This window comes from Semicossyphus pulcher, unplaced genomic scaffold (assembly GCF_022749685.1).
Source record: "Semicossyphus pulcher isolate SPU_LCO1_2020_fin unplaced genomic scaffold, fSemPul1.0.p SCAF_3, whole genome shotgun sequence".
Taxonomy (NCBI): domain Eukaryota; kingdom Metazoa; phylum Chordata; class Actinopteri; order Labriformes; family Labridae; genus Semicossyphus; species Semicossyphus pulcher.
In genome coordinates, this window is record NW_027211704.1 from 13342636 (window position 1) to 13354743 (window position 12108).

At 43.1% G+C, this 12108-nt stretch overlaps 1 protein-coding gene across 1 annotated transcript in view; it reads right to left on the reverse strand.

The window, feature by feature from the left end:
- LOC138605367 (semaphorin-3F-like) overlaps positions 1–11530 on the reverse strand; it is a 55611-nt gene extending 44081 nt beyond the window's left edge. The window contains exons 1-2 of the mRNA XM_069677568.1: positions 11246–11530; positions 9503–9659 (exon numbers count right to left, since the gene is read on the reverse strand). Coding sequence (XP_069533669.1) covers positions 9503–9614 — 112 coding nt within the window. The 5' untranslated portion in view covers positions 9615–9659; positions 11246–11530. The remainder of the gene's footprint in view (positions 1–9502; positions 9660–11245) is intronic.
- Positions 11531–12108: the final 578 nt, after the last annotated feature.

Sequence of the window (12108 nt, forward strand, 5' to 3'; positions counted from 1 at the left end):
GTTTTGTCCTAAAGTCCACCACCTATGCCGATACAATCGCAATAAAACATACCAAAAAAAAACTACGTAAATTGTCCCATTTTAGAAAATGCAGCCGGCAAATGTTTCATTTTTGCTTGTAAGAATATTTTGAGAAATTATTGACCAACAGACCAACTTAGCAGTCAATTGTCTCAGAACTGGTGCCCAGTTTCCGTCTCAATCTGGAGTAAAGAAAAACAGTGATCTTATTCACACAGTATCCAACTCTGAACTCTCAGAGTAATCCCTGAAAAAGCTTTGCTTGTTGTTTTAATATTTTCTAATACAAAATGCATATATCACCCGTTGAGAACACTAGAAACAACTTTTAAGCCCAAGTGCACATCTTCATTGAAGACATCCGCCTGACGCCCGCTCCCGAAGTCTTCATTTCAATCATGTAAGTACTACCAAGTCCGGAAAAACTGAATCACAATAACTTCCCCGCAGTTTTGATTGAAGATGTTTCAGAGTTTATCCAAAGGGTTTTGGCAGAAAGGATTCAAACTGTTGCCAGTTCATTTCCTTTTATTCCATGAATTAGTGAATGATTCATCGTTCAAGCACATCGATATTGTTGCTTTGTTCCCAGGCATGCTACATGCACATATTACTGACACTTGTAATGTTTCTGTTCCTATAGTGTACATGGAAGCTTTGAAGTAATATCATATATAATGATTGTATATGGAGTTACCTTACATTCTACATTGTACCTAGAACCACATGCTTGAATCAGCGACAATAAAAGATGTAGTTTTGTAAGTTGATCCGATGTCCTCCTGCGTGTTTAAGTGACATTCACAAACACACACCAGGTCAGTAGTTGTACCAATATACATGACGGAGTGTGTTTTCCGAGTAGTTTCCCACCCCAAGTGTTCACAATGGCAACCACATGAACAAGGTCACGGCAGAGCTGTAACAGGATCTGGACACTGACAGACAAATGATAATGAATGATAGCTGTCTGAGTAAACAAGTAGAGAGCTGCCCTTGACCTGCTGTCTCCTTAATTTCAGTCTGGGCTGCAACACAACCCCCCCCAAACCCACCTCCCCCTCAAGGACTCCCACTCCCCTTCCACATCTGGAGAACACGTCTGAGAAAAACTGATCCTTCGCTTATTTCTCACTAAACTCTCCAACCTTCTCCGACGACATCACACCGAGGCCCGATCAAAGTCTATTGTTTTAGCTAATTGACTTTCTCATTTGTCTCAACTGAACCTCGAAGACTCGACGCTGCTTCACTCCAGGTTTTCCCGCGTGCAGATGAGACAGCAGCAGACATCAGGGGAAATAAGCTCGCCGCTGCGATTACTTCCCACCTCTCCTCAGCTGAGAGAAGCATTTGAACCCGATTCTGTTTGTGAGGAGTGACAGGTAAGGGGCTGCTATGGTAACCGAACCAAAGCAGTGTCGTATATATAGCGCCTTACAGAAGCTCTGCAAGCATGTGTACGCATATACTCACACACAAACAAGGCAGACTTAACCACATGGACTTGACATGAATATTAAAAGACTCTCTCCCATTCCTCTCTGTCACTTTGAATCTGAAGAAAACCACCTCTAGGAAAAGCCATTAAATCTCCCTCTCGTACTCGGCCTCTTACAACCGCCTTCCTCTTCTTCTGCTCTTCTTCTGCGCGTGGTAAAGTTGCAGCATGTGTAATAATAACCGTACAATGGCACCTCAGGAATTATGGACTCTGTAAAGTGCTTAGAGGCCCGAGAGAAAACAATTACAAAGACTAAACGACAGGAGCCAATCAAGCTCCTCAAACATGAGACAAAAAGTGACATTCGTCTGATGCACCGCTGCGGCTTACGTCTATTTTTATCCCGTCTGCCACATTTCGATCCACAAAATCAGCTGCAGCAGAGACCAAACAGACACCAGGACGTACTCAAGTCTGTCACACATTCACCTACACACACACACGCAACCACATTCATCACAGCGTGTCCGTCTTTCACCCCTGCTGAGAGTTGCCTCTCTCACGCAGCAGACAGGATTGGAGAGGATATTTATCGAGCCAAAGCGTCCCATACGTGCAGTAAACTATTATACACACGCATAAGATCTCTGGCAAAGAACATGTAAGATTGATTGTTTTTAAAACTCCTGGAGACCTATAAACAGGTACGAGCTATCTCAAGCATCCGAGGTTCTTAAAGGAAAAGGTTTATTTTTGCTTCGACGATGTGTAAAGATCACTTCTGAGGTGTGGATAGGCAATAAACTGTTTATAATAAATATAAAAATTCCTTTGAAAATGTCTCATTCTTTGATCAGCAAGTCAATGTGATGCTCATGGGAATTGTAGTTTTTAAAGTGCGCCATATCTAACTCATGAAAGAAACTTGATTTTTCAGTTTAACCTTGCAATGGCAAGAAAACTTTCCTCTCATGATCCGTGTCTCTAGCTGAGGAACATTCTGGGGTTTATCAACAGATAAGTTGAGTTGTGATGATGTTAGCATGGAGCACCTGATCAGTTTTGACGGACGAATTTAGAATAATTATGTGATCATATTGTACAATAATGTAGTATAAATAAGATATGAAGTCCTGAACCAAACGTCTACACTGTTGTAGTGGACTACAACTCCCTACTAACATACCGCCCCGCATGCACATTCAAACCTCTGATCCCGAACACAGCAGCGCGACTGCTCTTCAACCAACTCAAAACAGCACACGCCACTCCGCTGTACATACCCCTCCACTGGCTCCCGGTCGCCACTCGCATTCAAATTTAAAACCCCTCCCTGAACGCCCTCATCCAGGTCTACACTCCCTCCCTACCACCCACCACGCTCTGCCGCCTGGTACTCCCATCACAACAGGGCCGCTAACTAGACTCTTCTCCTCTGTAGTCCCCCGGTGGTGGAACGAGCTACCAAACTCCATCGGTCCGCAGAGTCCCTTTCACCTTTAAGAAGAAGCTAAAGACCCAGCTCTTTTATGAACACCCTATATCACCACACTTACTGATGCTGATGATGTTGAAGTGGATAATATGATGATGATATCGACGACATTGTTGATGATGATAAAATAAAAAAAGATCTGCTTCTATTCACCCTGTGCTCTGCCCCTGTGCACTGCCTGTTAGCACCTGTGTCCAATCCAATCATCTAATCGTTTGTTGGCACTTACTATCCAATCCATCTTCTCCTCCCCAGGACAAATAATTACATCCATGATTAAAATACCTAATTGCTTAAGACTGGAATAACAAATAGCAGATTACAGTTTCACTTGGACGCTTTGTGCGTTTTTATGACTACAGGGGGAGATTCCAGCAGTAAGGAGAGCTTGGACGTTGGCTCTGCCTGCACGACCAGAACAAATACAAACTGTTTTCAATCCAGAGCTTTTTACTGGGAGAAAGGATTTATGTGTGTGTCTCACTGAGAAAGCAGCAAGTTGTTGAATGATAATGACTCAAAAAGGCCGACACAATAGTGAAACATTATTTCCTTTCAAGTTAGCGCTGCACGTTAGCTGAGCTGATATGCAAACCCTTTCTGTTGCCACCCACTCCTCTTTTTTTACATTCCCCTGCTCCCTCACCGCCGTGCCTTCCTCTCAAGGAAAGTCCGGCACTTTAGAGACCCCCCCCCCGCCTCTCCCTCCACTCGCCCCTCGAGTGTGCTAAAACATTTTCCTCCAGCTGTGGGCGGCCCACTGGGTGCTCTCCTGCCTCACCTGCCACTGCCAGCCTCTTATCAACACGCACATAGAGAGAGTGTGAGTGTGGAGTAACGGCAGAGGAGGAGGAGGAGAGGGAGATAAAAAGAGAAAGAAACAGACAGAAAGGACACTATATTTAGCACGGGAGCTGTCGCCTTCTGTTTCTCTCTCCTGAATAATCAGACTTTGACAGCATGCATCCTGCAGAGCAGAGGTTGCTGGGATGCACTCCCCACCCCCCTCCCTCCCCTCCTCCACCAGCAGCATCTGTGGGGAGAAAGTAGCAAAGTATTGTAATAATTGCTGCAGGCTTGCGTGCCACAGCCACCTCACATTACTGTGTGGAAACATTTTGCAGTGCCCTGACATTCTCTAATGGAGATAATAGGGAGAGAGGAGGGAGCTCCGGACTCCAGACTTTAGCCGACAGGTACAACGTTGCATGTGTAACGCATACCAAGAAGTGCTGTATGTACGAGCGAGCAGCAACGTGACCAAAAGATAAAAGCACCCTGCCATCCATAACTTCTCCGCACTGGAATGCATGTAGAAGAGAGACAGTGTGAGGCTGTGACAAACTTGTTCCCCTCATGTCCTGATGATGATTATCTGCTGGGAAAGCAGTAAACAAGCACAGCTGCTGGCTAGAAAGGACACAGAGGATGAGAGCTGGATAATGCAGCATGTGAGTGGTTCAGACGGTGCACAGTGGACTTAAGCCGGTGCTAAAAGCTTGTTTGCTTTAGTGGAAGAACTAGCAAACTAGTGTCGCTGCCGATTCCTGCGTGTTAAGCAAAAAAACAAACATGCCGCTCGTTGTTTCTTTTAGGAGAAATGTCGCTGCTGCTTGTCATCTTTTCCCAGAAGCTTTAACTCGTCACACAACTCTTCTTTCATTATTGTTGTTGTTTTTTGCCACTCTTATTCTCAAGAATCCAAGTGACAGAAACACTGCACCTCTAATGAATGACAAAAATACATTATAAATATTATCTAAGCTGCATGTTAGCTGCACATCCTACTTTTTAAGCTGCATGCAACCTCAGTTTGTTTCTAATAACTGAAGAAAGAGCGAAACGACATGTTGCATGATGTAAAGATGCGTGTTTGAAAAGCGATGCGAGGATGCAAAAACTTAATAACGCACATATTGAATATGTAGATGTTTCAGGCTGAGCCAGTCCTCGGTCAGGCAATTAAAAAGGCATCAGACTTCACGCAGGTGGCAGAAATACAAAACCTAATCGCAGCAGAGAATAAACAACGACTGGTTATAAAAAAGTTTCTTAGTCACCCTGTGGATATTTCAACATTAAAAAAAGATGAGAAATCCTCTTTTTAAAAGGTGTAAAAACAATCCAAATACACAATGAGCAACCTCCATGTTTGTGCAGGAAGACCACCTTTGTACATTAATGCTCAATAGACAAAGCATAGTGGTCTTCACACTGTAGAAGATAATTATCATCATAGTTTATGCCTAATTTAAAGATTCACTGTGCAATGCATGTCTCATCATGTTCCACATCTCTGCACGAGATATAAGGCACTATAATGTGTAATGAAGTGTGATGACACGGCTAATTAATGACATCACTTAAACGGCAGGAGGGTTTCTTGGTTATGAGAACAACAAACTTGCAGACTGAATCAATTAGCTACCGCTCTGACGATCAGCCAATCAAAGCCTGTTGACTTTTGTTTAAAAGGAGACAGAGTAAGACAATCAAAGCAGCTGGACGATGACTTTTTATGCTTTTCTACATCTGTGTGATTCTTGCAGGCGAACAGGATCTGTCAGGATTGTCTGGACTTTAGTAGCCAATCTAAAGATCCATCCAGGGCAGCCGGGGGTCATGTGTTCGCAGACAGGTTAGCTGTGCAGAAGCATTCAGCAGCTCATTGATTGCACAGACTTGATTGCAGCAAGACTTGGCTGAGGCTCTTTGCTCTGTCTAGAGTGTCACATTGTTATATAAAGAAGAAAGCAGCAGGCGTGTCGGGGTGCAAGGAGATAAAAGTTGTGCTTTTGTATCCTTAAAAACACAGATAAAAAGGTGTCATATCTCATGAGATGGATGGTTATAAATAAAATGCTTTCTCTTTCACAGGAGAAGTCAAAGGACAGCGACAGGACCACCTACAGAGAGGAATGACTGAGGAAGACAAAGGGCTCCTCTCATGTACTATATATACACATAAATCAGCCTATAGAATATAATCCGAGGAAGATTAGTTCTATTGTTGTAGAGTCAGAAATAGAACAAGCGGTAAAGTTCAAACTCAGTAGCAGCTCCTGATTATTCAAGGAATAAAAAGGTGGAGGACATGTCCCCTTTTCTGATCTCAACCCTGAGAACTGACGGCAGAGATGAGCCGATAGCGAAGTCTTTGTGCTCTGTGACAATCATCGACCCATTACGCGGGACAAAAAGACCGTCACAGGCTGGAGTAACCTTAAGACTGTCCCTGAGAATTTGTCCAATTACAGGCCTGCCTGGCTTTCTTCCCAGAGCTAACCTTGCACCCAGGTGCTCCAGCGACGGCCAAAGGGGCCGAAGGAAAACAAAGTTAAACACTTTCAAATGGGCCCGAGGATTAGCTTAACAAGCTATTACTTGTTAATATGGTGCCATTCTCCCACAGTTTGAGGGCAGTTAACCTCGGGTGTGACTGGCTTCTGTTTGAAGGGTCACAACCTCGCAGAGCCCCATGCACTAAAATAGCATGTGATTACAGACCGTGTTTGAAAGTAAATATAGGAGTTCTCAGCAGCTGATTCGAGCCGCCTTCTAGTCTTTTACGAGGAAGAAGACACCTACAGAAGCTTTCCTTTTTGTTCATGACATACGATCACTTATGCTACTTTTTGTAAACGTTTAGTTACAGAGATGCATTGCAGCCGGGTGTTTGGTAAGTGCGTGTGCTTTTCTTCCACTCTTTTGAAGTCCGGGTTGATGATCCATCCCAGCGAGCTTTGTGAGGACATTCCTTTGGTCTTAGCCTCTGTTTGCTTTCTTGGTCCTTATCACAGTTAATAACTCAGCTTGCACTAACACTCAGTAGCTACTATGGGAACCTCAAAAGACTAAATTATCAGCTTAGCTTGCAGATTGTTTGCATAGTTTACCTTAGTTTGAAGAGATCTGCTTGTTTTGAGATCGTACTTGTTGCATTATTGTTTTTCCTGAAGACAGGGGGCTTAAACGTTGAACAAGAATGAAAATAAAACGTTAAATTCATTTATTGGATTACATTAACTGAATTAGGGAAAATGATTAAATAATTACAATGTTAAAAGAAAAATTGTAGTGCATTTCTTAGACTGTGTGTCACTATGATGCAACACATGATCTGCTGTGTTTTGTTTTTTACACATGAAAATGCATTTAAAGCTCCTGTGAGGAGTTTTTTGATGGTTATGAAACAGACTGAAATTAATTCTGATTACTCTATTAGACCTACAAAAGCAAACCAGACCATCAGCAACAAGACTGATTGTTTCTATATAGTTATTTTTAATGTCTAAAACTGCTGGCGGGGGGGGGTAGGTGTCAGATGAAGTGATTAACTGCACAGTTACATTTTCCAAGGCAAACTTTTACAGTGAGTGATACATATGACTGTTAAAGAAAGCAGGATGAGATTTTTTCTTAAAAACCACCACTTATGCATGTACAGGACAAAATCAGCAAACAGATAAGAGGTACGGCTTTGTCCACAGGGGGCGCCAAAATCAACACAAACCAATAGTTCCTCACAGATGCTTTAAAGTTAGGGGTAGCCTATTATGCCATTTTCATGCTTCATATTTTACCCTGTGATACCTGTGGAGTAGCTTAGCACAATTTACAGTTGAAAAAACTCAGTCAGCTCTGTCCCTTTAAGAAACCCTGCCCCGACAAGCCTTTGTGATGTCACAAAGTGCAGCGTGTAGAAAAGACTGTGTGAAACCTGGGGTTCACAGCAGCCTGCAGTCTGAGCTGAGAAGCCTGGGGATTACTCCAACATACTTTTACCTACAGGTTTGAAACTTCACCCGCATTTAGGTTGGACATCCAATTCAATTTAAATCCCTCAGTATAAAATAGCAGAAGAGTCAGTATATGTCAGAGTACGTAGAGATGAATAAATAGCAGTGTATGCAGAATGTTTACAGCAGATGGTCACACTGAAACGCAGCACTAATACTGTATATAACCCGTACAAGATATTATCATTCTTCTTTGGAGAAATGTGTGTATATGAATGCGTATAATCCATCCCTGGAGCACGGAGAGAAGGCAAATATTTGAAAAGCAAAGACAAAGTGTTTCTTTTCTTGTGTCAAAATGTTGGATTTCAGCCAAAAGCAGCAAAATCATGTACTCACTTTTTAAAATGCAAATAACCACTGAGGGAAGTGATACTGTGTAACCTTTATAGAAAAACATGAGAGGCCGGGTCACAGACAGAAGCACATTCAACAAAATCGGATTCTTTTAGCTGCTACAGTCGGCCGCCTACATTTGTAGCTCGTCTCCTTGTTTCGTTTAATCATCTAAATTGAAATGCTTATAGAAAATTAGATGGATTTCTCCCTCTCAGAAGGCACTTATTACAACCAATCTGTCTGCCAGCACTCCACAGATATCACGAAACCTAAAGCCAATTATTTGGTTAAGTTCACTGGCACATAAATAATTAATAAAAGCACATTACAGAGCTATTCCCAGCAGAACAGTGCAATACCAACACAATTAGCGTATGCACAGCCAAGGTGCATTTCTAGTCTCCAGCTATCTGAAGTTGCTCTGTGAGGCATAAAGTAACCTCAGAAACTAATTAAAAACAAAACCAAACTCAATTAAAAGCAGCAGAAAAGAAATGAACTCTTTTCTAGCAAGTAAATGTGCGAGCAGCGGAGGGTGAAATCCAACTCTATTAGAGGACGGAGGGGAAGAGATGGGATTCGGGGGAGAAAACAAACAGGTAAGCGAAATATCTGAGCACGAGGGAGGAACAGAGAGTCACTGACAAAGCCCTGAAGCTTAAAGTCTTAAGACCACAATATGAACAACAAATGGAATAAAACAAATCAGTTCTGCTGCTCCAGGATTGATTGCATGTAGGGTGTCTTTGACAAACGCACACTAGAAACACTCAAAAGGTCATAGAGGTCATTAAAAACCTGATTTCATGATGATGGGAAACCATCAACAGCTCAGACTCGACACAGATGCTTATGAAAGTCTCCTTCAGAAGCCAGTACTATAAAATATTGAGAGCTTTCCATGGACACAATGGCTTAAATGACAAAGCGCAGGAGAGCGCACCACTGAGACCTATTTTAACAGGACAGTTCAACACACACAGGGTCTCATGTGGCACCGACAAACATTCATAACATGCTGGATCTGCGCCCCGAGTGTGTGCCCAGCCAAGTGTTAAATCTGACTTGATTTCAGGAGGGAGCCGAGGTCGCACAAAGGGCCTGTTTGGGCAACTAATGGCAGCCATGCGATTAAATGAAGACACATTCTCTGACCCTGAATAGTCGGCAACACATCTCCTCGTCCCTCTCACACGACACACAATCAAACCCTCTGAAGGAAGCGATGCCTGGCTTGCCAAGTCCTGAATTCAGCCAGTGCCAATAGTTTACTCATTCCAGTTATTGAAAAAGGCCGAGAAATAAAAGACTAAAAGCGACTATTACACCAGCGATCAAATCAACATGTCTGCAAAGAAACACAGAGCTAAAACAAAGTGGGTCACAATGTTGTGAGTGCCTTACCTTTGAAGGACAGGAAGATCCTGGGAGCAGAGAGGGGCTCGATGGAGGGGGGCAGCGCCCCGTACGATAGGGCCAGCAGGGCCAGCAGCCAGCACAGTTTGTCCCACAACATTGTCCCTCTGTTTGTTAACAGAGGAGGGGGAGAAGAGTCCAGGAGCTGAGGGATACAGAGGGATGAGCGTCAGACAATGAGCCTGAACTTCCACCTCACAAACCAACAGCAGAAAGCAGGTCTCTGTCACGGAGGCGCAACAATAGACCAGTGTGCTTTAAAACAATACTACATGGATTATTCTTTGTATAGCTTTAAGCACTGAGGGTTCACTGACAATGTAGGAATCAATATAAACAAGATAGGATCTGTTTTTTATATAACCTTCTTCTGTGGTTTGAAATCTTAGGGGGGATCAAAGCTGAAAAATCTTGACCAGATAATTTCATTAGAGTGTGAAATATCGCTCGAGTTACTTAACCTGAGCTGTAAAACCAGAGGGTTGTAGATAGATAGATGAGCTTTATGTCACCAAACTGGGAAATTGTGGAAAGAAGTCTGGGAAGAAAGTCTGCCCGTTCAGAATTGAATTGTCATCATTGCTTCTGTGGTTTCTGCTTGGTCTTTCATTTTACTATGCATTTCCTGACCGCCCACAGTTATTCTTGCCCGTGTCTGCTTCTGTGTGCAATCAGGGCAACAGTCTGAATGGAAGGAGCTTCCTTCCAGCTGGGAGAGCGAAGAGGAGCCACCACTGCTGACCCTTAATTCTCATGCATACCCACACAACATGTTTTTTGAAAATACCTGGTCAAGAATCTATTTTTAAAACAAGAGCAATTTAACAAGCAGCACAGGAGTTGCACTTAAAACCTCGCGCGCACTGGCAGTGCTCACAGACTAAATCCCAAAGCGCATCAACATGCTGCTTTACACCACAAAGGGAGCCGAAGTTAATAATATCCCCATAAAAGGATCGACAGACTCTCCAAGTTACCAGCGTGAGGACGAGGTGCCACAACTGTGCGTAATGCCAGCATAAAAACAAAGAAAAGACTGTGCCACGTTTGGAGACAATAAAACACGTTTAGCGAGCGTGTTTTGCTGTAATGATCCACACACTGTACGGATCTTGTGGTAAACGTGGATTTAAGTCTGGGGTCAAACTCAGTCAGGGTTTAAGATCAAGTTCCACATTGAGCCCTGAAGGCACAACTCCAAAGCAAGACCGTTCACCAAAATAAAGCGTGACTGAGCTTTTGAGTTATGAGGGCATGAACATGAACCACGTGACATTTATAAGCGTACCTGGGATTTTAAATTGTGAAAACGAGCACCGAGGAATACTCTGTGCATGGCAGATTTATGAAGATGAAACATCACATGCAGCATAAACTTTCAGCGAAACTCGTCCACCAAACACACACAGATTTGTATTTGAGGGCACTTCAAACTACATCCCACGCGCCAGAGAAGACGCACCAAAATATGGGCAAAACATGGGCGATTTTCAGACTGTTTTTAGACGAACTATTTCTCATAGTCTGTACAAATTTTTTTCACAGCACTTTAAAAAAAACATTCGATAAATAAGAGCCTTTAATCTTGCACATGCAGCAGGGACATCAGTCCATTTTGCCCGTCTCTCCTAAATGTGGTTTCCTGTTGATTTAGGATCACATCAGCCTTAATAGCCCACATATTTAATTTGACATGCCATGAATAAAATCAGCACTTGCATTATGACCTACCTTCTAATTATGTCCAGTGAATACTGTGATAAAGCTGGTCAACAGTTAAAATCATCCACCCAGATCCTTTGAGCTCCTCTGTCCGCACGCAGGAGTATCAGTGTATCCGCCGCAGATCCTGCACGATTATCCCACAGCCAAACAAAGCTTGCATTTACATTAACTTGACGCGGCCGCCTTAACTTGAAGTGAGCTCTAAATCGCATCAACAGAGTCCGTATTTCCCACTAAAGGAGGTTAGAAACAAAGAGTTGTTCCTGGAGATGAGTGGCGGCGGAGCTTCAGCCGTGCGCAGCCACGCTCAAGTGTGTGAATGCTGGGAAGCAGCTTCTGCAGGTGGATACACTGAGCTCCTCCGGCAGTGGACACACCCATGGGGGAGGGAACGTACCTTAGCATCCGTGCGCTCCGTCCCTCCCTGAAATTAAGCACAATTCAAGTATATGCTGCATCTTTTTACACTCCTTAGGTAACCTCACTTCAAATAATGAAGAAAATTTGCAGCTGGAGGAGATGCGGAGATGTCAATCCTTCAACAGTGGGAGGAGTTGTCCAAATTTCCTGCTAAATTAAAAACATAAGTCTGTGTTCCTTTATATAACTCCTTCATAATGACTTTAAGTCATTACATCATGCTGAGATTGCTTTTTAAGACTTTAATATCCTCTGATTTAGAATCTGGCCGCAATTGCATTTCGGCTACTTCTGCCCTGAAGAAGGTTGAGCCCCTCCCACTTGTATATCTAATTTACGGGATGACGTTTCATTAACGCAAGCGTTGTTGACCGTTGACCTTTACTGCTTGTTGAGTCCCTTGATTAGTTAATTTGCATCTTTTCAAGTCTCATTTCATGTGTGGGACA